This window comes from Piliocolobus tephrosceles, chromosome 1, assembly GCF_002776525.5.
Source record: "Piliocolobus tephrosceles isolate RC106 chromosome 1, ASM277652v3, whole genome shotgun sequence".
In the NCBI taxonomy this organism is placed as follows: domain Eukaryota; kingdom Metazoa; phylum Chordata; class Mammalia; order Primates; family Cercopithecidae; genus Piliocolobus; species Piliocolobus tephrosceles.
In genome coordinates this window covers 212,302,260-212,310,338 of record NC_045434.1, presented here as the reverse complement: position 1 = coordinate 212,310,338, position 8,079 = coordinate 212,302,260, and the positions used below count along the sequence as shown (strand labels likewise).

General features: G+C 60.2%; 1 protein-coding gene across 2 annotated transcripts in view; it reads left to right on the top strand.

The window, feature by feature from the left end:
• The window catches only part of TMEM201 (transmembrane protein 201), a 31,625-nt gene that overhangs the window by 6,942 nt on the left and 16,604 nt on the right, over window positions 1–8,079 (top strand). Inside the window, exons 1-4 of one of the 2 annotated variants that reach the window (XM_023215288.2) lie at window positions 89–344; window positions 5,222–5,342; window positions 6,184–6,378; window positions 7,778–7,954. In XM_023215288.2, the coding sequence (XP_023071056.2) occupies window positions 343–344; window positions 5,222–5,342; window positions 6,184–6,378; window positions 7,778–7,954 (495 nt within the window). In that variant the 5' untranslated portion in view covers window positions 89–342. Of the gene's footprint in view, window positions 1–88; window positions 345–5,221; window positions 5,343–6,183; window positions 6,379–7,777; window positions 7,955–8,079 lie in introns of those variants that run through there. The other variant, XM_023215287.2, reaches the window with a different exon arrangement.

Here is an 8,079-nt window from a genome sequence, read left to right as displayed (position 1 = left end):
GGGCCTTGAAGAGGTATTGGACTAGCTGCTGCCAGGGGAACTAGGAGGGTGCCTGGAAGGTCTTTCACGCCCCTGACAACACCAGCGGGTCATGGTGTGGCATTGGGTCCCTTGCTGTTGATTGGGCCGAGAAGGGCCAGCCTTTCCCAGGATGCTTTCAGATGTCCTCACAGAGCACTGGGTTTCACCTGGAGGTCATAAATTGGCCATTGTCACGATTCAGAAGCCAGACCAACCTACCAAGAAGTTGAGCCTTCCTCTGAGAAGGAGAGTGCTGTGACAGCGAGGAACCAAACATTGACTCCGGCTGCATTGTGGATTTTGAATGACCCTCGGGAGGGCATGTAAGGAGAGCTGTTTTTGGAAGGCGACTTGGCTGGGTGGGTGTTTGCAGGCTCAGCATAGAGATGGCAGAGAGGAAGATGTAGAGGGAGCGGGCAGGTCAGCCCCACTTTGTGCTTTAGGATTGGCTGAGGCACCTGGGAAGGAGGCTGCTGCTCTGAAGAACTGAGTCCTCCCACAGCCTCAGTCAGGGCCCGTCCTGGCTTCCCCACGCATGGAGTCCTCTTGCTCCCATGATTGTTACTGATGGGAGCAGCTGATGGCTGGAAGCACAGCACACTGTCTCCTCATGAAACCGCCAGGGCGGGCCCTACTGTTCTCCCATTTTACGGATGAGGAAACCAAAGCTTGGGGAAGTTGGGCTACCTGCCCCACATTACCCGGCTGTTAAATGGTAGGCCCCTGCCTCGCACCAGAACTTCAGCTGTCAGCCCAGCTTCAACCTCCAGGTGCTCACGGAGCCCCTTGGCTGCTTCTCTGCACCCATGGGAAGCCACCATGGTCAGCGCAGATGCCCCAATTTCACTTACCTGTGTCCAGGCGACTGGGAAGGCTGTGACTTTTAGGCCTCCCTGTGCCCTGGACGCTGCTGCTCGGGTGCCTGTCCTCAGCCCTCTTCAAACGATGCCCAGGATCCGTGCTCCGCCAGCACATCCCTGCACACGCCACCGTCCCGCCTCTGGGGCTCTGTTGGTGTTTACTGGGATTGTCTCCTATCTAGTGTTTGGGGACAAAGAGGGTGCAGCCTCCCAGAGGATATGCAGCAGAGCCTCATTCTGGAAGTCAGAGTCCCCTGTACCCCTCCCATTTCCAGGCTCACCCCTCCCACTCACTCTCCTGCTGCTGTGCGCTCTCTCTGAGCGACCGCCGCACCATGGGCACACATTGGGTGGTCCCCTCCCTCTGCCATCTGCCCTGCTGGTGAGCACAGCTGTGTTTCAGGGCGACCGCAGATGCCCCGCTTATTGGCCTCTGTCCTGTGGCATCTGTCACCAGCTGCCCTGGGAGGTCGTCCTTCTTGTCTTGCTCATGTTTGCATCTCTGCCAGCCTGGCGTGGTTCTTGCTTAACTGATGGGATGTTCCGCTCGCACCAGGCTGGGGTCTGACCCTAGAATGGTAGATTGGGGTGTTTTCCATCCTGGTGTTGGAGTTACTGCTGTGGATTCAAGTATGTTTTGCTTGGAGATGGGCAGTGCTAAGTTCTGAGTTGCATTTTGATGCTGCTGTCGCTGAAGCCCAGGAGGCCTCTTCTCCGGTCCTTCTGGTTCAGTGACACGCAGTGTTGCCCACCTAAGCAGGAAGTGCAGGCGAGGAGCTGCTTGGGAGGCTGGCTCTGGCTCGCTGGGCCCCTGAGGGAACCTCTTACAGTCTTTCCAACCCCCCGCTGGGGCCAGCACATAGTGTCCAAGGTCCCGAGCAATGTACTAGGCCCCTGTCTGAGGAGGTGGTGATTTCCCAGGGCTGGGCAGAGACTCCGGGAGATGGCCAGCCTGCTACAGCCACTGAGCTCCCCAGGGCAGGGACCAAGCCCCTGCCCCCTCCCTGGCACATTCCTAGACTGAGGACCCAGTGCTGGGCTCACACCCAGAACAGAGCCCCTCCCACCTGCAGGGAATAGTGAGGCATCCCGCAGGAGCTTTGTTTTAGTACATGTCTGTGCTCAGGGCTCTGGAGTGGTGTCATCACTTGACACTTGCCCGTCTTGTTTTCCCTCAGTGTGTATGTTGGGCTTGTGGACGGGGCAGGTACAGAGCGTGCAGCTGCCCTAGCTTTTTCTGAGGGACCTGTCTCCCTCCGGGCTTCCTCAGGCTTCCCAGGGGCTCAGCGTCGAGCTAGCAGGAGCTGGGTGAGTGGCCTGCAGGCATTCATGTCCACCCATCCAATGGGAGCTATAGGGCCAGCTGCTGTCCCCCCAGAGCTGGGACCGTTATGGGCAGGGGCAGCCCCTCCAGGCCCGAGCTCCTCTCTTGCTTGTGCTGCAGGGACATTCTGTCATGTCACCTCAAACCTTGTACACCAACTGTGGTTTGTCCCAGAGTCAAGTTAAGGATGGAAGTTGTTAGCTCACAGAAGAGAAGTGAGCTGAGGGATTTATCAGGGAAACTTGGGGGCGTCTCCCAGAGCAAAAACAGGGTCCAGTCTAGGCTGGCTCAGAAGAGATCAGCCCAGATGCTGCCTCAACAGGCCTGGCAGAGGCACGCATAGGCTGGGGGCCAGGACTGCCCCCACCTGCATGGGCACCTTCTTCGAGCTGTGGACAGTGTTTCACATGAGGTCGTGTGTCTGACGCCGCTGCGCTGGCGCCTGGGGGACCTGCAGTTCATGCCCAGCTCCCCATCGCCCCCTGGCCTACCTGCCTCTTGGGACTTTTCAGGGCTTGCCCACAAAGGCATTGTGGGAGAGGACCCCCTAGCAGGTAGGGCCCGCCTGGCCAAAGTGGGTGGCAGCTGCTCTGGCCATGAGAGAGCCCACCCTCAACTCTGGCAGGGATTACCCAGGGCTGAGAGTGACCGGAGTTAGAGCTGCTGGCCCCAGGGACAAGGGCTAATCCCTTGCCTCCCCCCGCCCCTTCCAGGCCGGCTCATTCTAGATCAGTGGAGCCATTTCCCTAGCAACAGAGCTGGAGATTCAGAATGGAAACATGACTTCCTGGGGTGGGCGGGGCTTCATGGCAGGCGCCCTGGACAGAAGCCACAGCCCCTGCTCAGCTGTCATTGGTCCCCCAGGCAGGCTCAAGGGTTGACCTTCCTTTTCAAACAGGCCCGAGGGGCCTTCCATGGGGATAGGAAGCCCATCACCGAAAGGCAGTTAGGTGCAGTGCCTTGTCCCGTCATGGGGCTCTGGGGTAGGGGGTCACACAGGCAGGTCATCACCCATCAGGATACGCCCCTGTGCACAGTTACAAAGAAGCCTGTAAAACAGGTAGTAATTAGCACAGAGAAAGCCACGTGCTTAGTTGCCCGGGAGTGCTAGATGCGGGCACTGCAGCAGAGCAGGTCTCCACACGCCCCAGAGCGAGTCTCCTGCCCTGGCTGTTTGTGTAGTCGGCACCCGGTGGCGCTGTCCTAATGCCAAGCACCGAGCGCCTCTCTGCCTTCTCCTTTAGGATCCTCACAGTGGCCTCTCCTGAGGCAGGGATGCTCAGCAGCCCCCTTTGACAGGTGAGGGATGAGACGGCGGCCCTAGAAGGCAGAGCTGCTCTCCCAGGCTGTGCCTGTTGCTGTGCTGCCTGCCTAGCTGGCTGGCTCTGTTTTGTCGCTGGTCCGCAGGCCTTGCCCACTGTCTCCGTGCTGTTGACAAGATGTAGCAGTCCTTGTCCTCTGTGAGGGCTCGGGCCTGTGCTGGGGCAGGGGGTGTGGGGTGAGAAGGGTGTGGGCCGAGGCTGCTGAGGGAGATCCCAGCTGCCCTTGTGGGCCCCGGGCCTTCCCTGCAGGGCCTGGTCCCATCTCCCCTTCTCTCCCAAGCCTCCCCACCCTCAGTGTAACTTGGCTTTTTTGGGTACGTACTCTAGGCCAGGCACTGTTAAGTGCATCCCACGAGCAGTCCCTTGTAGGGGAGGTGCTTTTGTCCCCAACTGACAGGTGATCAGAGATCTCCCTTCATCTGCCCCTGGTCAGAAGGGGGTGGAGGGGAGGGCTGGGCAGCAGCAGTGGTGTCAGAGGCGGAAGCCCTGCTTCCCAGGGCCCAGCCTCCGGCCTCTGGCCAGCCGGATGGGTTAGGGGCAGAGCTGGCCCTTTGCTGAGCACAACACCTTTCTGTCTTGTGTCACTGCATCCTTGTAGCACGCAGAAGCCAGGGTGATGTGGACACTGAGGCTGAGAGCACGGGAACTTCCCGGGGCTCTGTCCTCCTTTCTCTGAGCAGCACCTGAGGATGAAAGGCCAGAGGGCCATCTCTCTGGTCCTGTGGACAAGGGGGGCTGTCTGTGCAGGGAGTGGCTGCCCACTTTGGCAGGGGCCCAAGCGGTGTCCTTGAGCTGGAGGTGGCCCATGGGGGAGAGGTGGGGAGTCGGAGCAGCAGAGTCGGGACCCCAGGGCTCCCACAGCTGCTGCCTGTCACGTACATTGTTTCTGGATTCCTGGAACGGGGGGGTTTGTTGGGCAGTGGCGTTCTCTCTCCCTACCCCTCCCCAGGCCCCCAGTGTCCCACAGCCAATGAGGAGGGTAGAGGGGGGCCCAGAGCATAGATCCCCCAGTGTCTGGGCTGGGATTATCCCGAGGCCCCACCTGTCACCACACGTGTAGCCAGCAAGGGCCACTGTCCCCTCCACCAGAGAGGGTTGGCCCCAGGCTGGGCAGCTGTCACTTGCTCCCTCCCCTCAGCCTCCTTGGCTCTCACGTCCTAGGACTCTCTCTCTCTGGAGCACAGGAGTCCCCTTTCAATCTGGAATATCCCTGGGGTGCACTCTTTCTGCAGCCCAGGATCGAGGACCTCGTAGGAGAGGGGGGGTCCTAGAACCTGGTCCCAGTCAGCCCTGTGGTTTGGCCAGCCCTGGCTCCTGTTGCCCTCCATGTGAGCCCCAGGTCACCAGGAGCTGGTGGCCCTGGGTTCCCACGTGGCTGCACTGGAGCCTAGGGATCTGGTAAGGCTCCAGCTGGCCTCCTCCCCTTGAAGACTGAGAAGCCCAGGTTGGCTGAGGCCTCCCTGTCTGGTCCTCCTGGGTGGACGCAGCTGCACCCAGTCTGCGTTCCTCTCCTTCAGAGCCCTTGTTCCTCCTGTCAGCCTGGGGCGAGCATGTCCCCAGATCTGGGGAGCTTTGCGTCCCCAGATCCCACTCCTAGTACCTTTTCCCTGGTGTCCCTGGGGCAGGGCATGGAGATCCCTCTCCAGCAGGTGCTGGGGTCTTCCAGGCTGACCCGCTCTTTCCTTGGTCCACAGGATGAAGCCAACGCACACGATGGTCAACTGCTGGTTCTGCAACCAGGATACGCTGGTGCCCTATGGGAACCGCAACTGCTGGGACTGTCCCCACTGCGAGCAGTATAACGGCTTCCAGGAGGTGTGGGTCACGGGCGGGGGGGGGGGGGGGGGGGCTTGTGGGGGTGGGGATCCTGAGATTGCACCTTGAGACCACCTGGTGTCCCTGCCCTGCCTCGGGGCTAGTGGGCCCCACACCCTGTCCTCTCCAGGCCCTGAGCATAGTGTGTCATGTACATTGTCTCACTTGATTCTCACCACTGCCCTGGCGCTGTCCCCTCACTTGAGGAACCCGGCGCAGGGAGCCATGGCAATTTGTCCAAGATTATACCACTAAAAGTGGCAGATTTCGGGTTCACACCCAGGTTTTTCTGGCTCTGCGTCTCATTCTCTGTACTATATCAGGGCTAGCAAACCTTTTCTGCAAAGGGCCAGATAGTATTTTCAGCTTTGGAAGCCATTTGGTCTCTGTCACAACTGCTAACCCTGCTGAGCCACCGTAAATAATACAAGAGTGACTTAGCCTGCCGGTGTTCCAATAAAACTTGACTGCAGAAATAGGCAGCTCCTCCACGGGTCATAGTGTGCCGTCCCCTGGACTAGACCGGGGTTTGCAGACTGAGTTCCGAGAGGGTGGGGCTCTGAGGACAGACGCTGGCTAGAGGTGTGTGGGTGGGCGGCGGGCTGCAGGCCCTGCTCTGTGCTCGGGCTAGGTGGCCTTTGGGTTCCATGGAGATGTCTTGAGAAGAAAAGCAGCTGCTGTTGTGTGCAAAAAAAAAACGAATGGAGATGTTTGAGATCTACTGTCACTTGCCTGGAGCGGGCCCTCAGGGACATCACCAAGCCTGCGCCGGCTGGGAAGTCCTGCCCACCCACTGGGAAGAGGCTCCCCAGCAACCCCAAGTCCCACCTCTATCCCGCAGAATGGCGACTACAACAAGCCGATCCCCGCCCAGTACATGGAGCACCTGAACCATGTGGTGAGCAGCGCGCCCAGCCTGCGCGACCCCTCGCAGCCGCAGCAGTGGGTGAGCAGCCAAGTCCTGCTGTGCAAGAGGTGCAACCACCACCAGACCACCAAGATCAAGCAGCTGGCCGCCTTCGCTCCCCGTGAGGAGGTGAGGCCGGGTTGGGAGGGGAGGGGCCCTGGCTGGGGCTGGGGGTGCTAAGAGCAGCGCGGGGAGAGGCACGTGCAGGGTGCTGGCTCTGGGCCTCTGGCCCCTGCTCTGCTAGACAGCGGCTTTTCTGTCCTGAGTGCCCAAAGGGGCCCCTCATCCTGGCCGCTGCCAGCACATTCCAGGATGTGTTAGTTCTTCCATCCCCCGTTGGAGCTGAGCTGCTTCTCCCCGTGTCTTACAGTCACTGCTATCTGGGTTCCAGGCCTAGGAACACTGTGGAAACCTCAGCACCTGCCAGCCCAGAGGAATTTGTCCCTGGGCAGAGGGAGGAAGGGATGTTGGGCTCCAGGTGGGGCCCTTTTGAACCCACTCTGTCCTATTTCTCTGAATCAGCCTTGCCTGCTGGTGGCCCCAGCAGTCTGCTGTGGGGTTGGTGGAGGATGCCACTGGCTTCTGGGAGGAGGGGGAAGCTAGACATTGCTGAGAGGCTTGGCATTAGGAGCTGGGCTGAGCCGGGAGCCTCGCCTCGCCTCGCCTGTGCCCTCCATGGAGTCCAGGAGCCTTGCTTACTGGCTGCTCCTTCCTGCCCTCGGCCAGCCCAGGGGGCCTGTCACCTCAAGAGGCAGGTCCCAGCTGGAGCCCAGAGACACTGGCTTTCCTGGGGTCCAGTCTGGGAGGGAGGGAGAACAGAGGTGAACTCAGGTCAAGGCACGGATGGGGAAGCTGCGGGAAGGGGAAGGCAGGGGTGACTTGGCAGCCAGGCAGCTTTTCGGCATGCTTGGTCCCAGCAAGGGATCACACTCCTGACCCTCCCGGCCCTGCAGGCCAGAACGTTTGCTCCCTCAGAAATAGGGAGGGAGAGTCACAGTGCTGCACGTCTGAGGGATGGGAGGGACGGGACTTGGCTTCTGGGCTATTCCAGAAGCCGAAAGAAACGTTCACCTGCCACAAAGAGACAGGCCTGGCCAGGGGTTCTCTAGCATTCAAGGGGAAGGGCAGGCACCACAGTCTGGGTTGTCCATCTGCCCCAGTCCAGGCAGTGTCAGCCCGCAGCCACCTTTCCCCATGTTCACCCACCTCCTTGGAGCTCTGTATCTGGGGAGCAGACCCTGAGCTCCTGGCCTGCAGGTGCATCCCTGGAGCAACAGAATCTTGTTAGTGTCCCCATCACTTGTGGGCCCTGCCCTGGATTGGCTCTCACTCCCGGTAGCCCACATGGCTATACACAGTGGGCATTTGTCCTGTTGGGCAGAGGTGAAGCAGGTTCAGAGTGGGGTCGACTTACCCCGATCATCCCCTAGTAAGTGGCAGGTCAGGATCTGATTCCATGTCTGACCTGTAAGACGGAGGCAGCTCAGCCACCCCTGCAGACGCCGAGCCCGTTCCCCCCACCCCGCAGGGCAGGTATGACGAGGAGGTCGAGGTGTACCGGCATCACCTGGAGCAGATGTACAAGCTGTGCCGGCCATGCCAAGCAGCCGTGGAGTACTACATCAAGCACCAGAACCGCCAGCTGCGCGCCCTGCTGCTCAGCCACCAGTTCAAGCGCCGGGAGGCCGACCAGACCCATGCACAGGTGAGAAGCAGCGTCCACAGGGCGGGGGTGGGGGCGTTGAGTTTGTTCAGGAAACCATCCCAGGAGACTAGGCCCCAGTGACCAGAGGGTAGCTCTTCAGAGCTGAGCCGCTTTATTTTTACTTA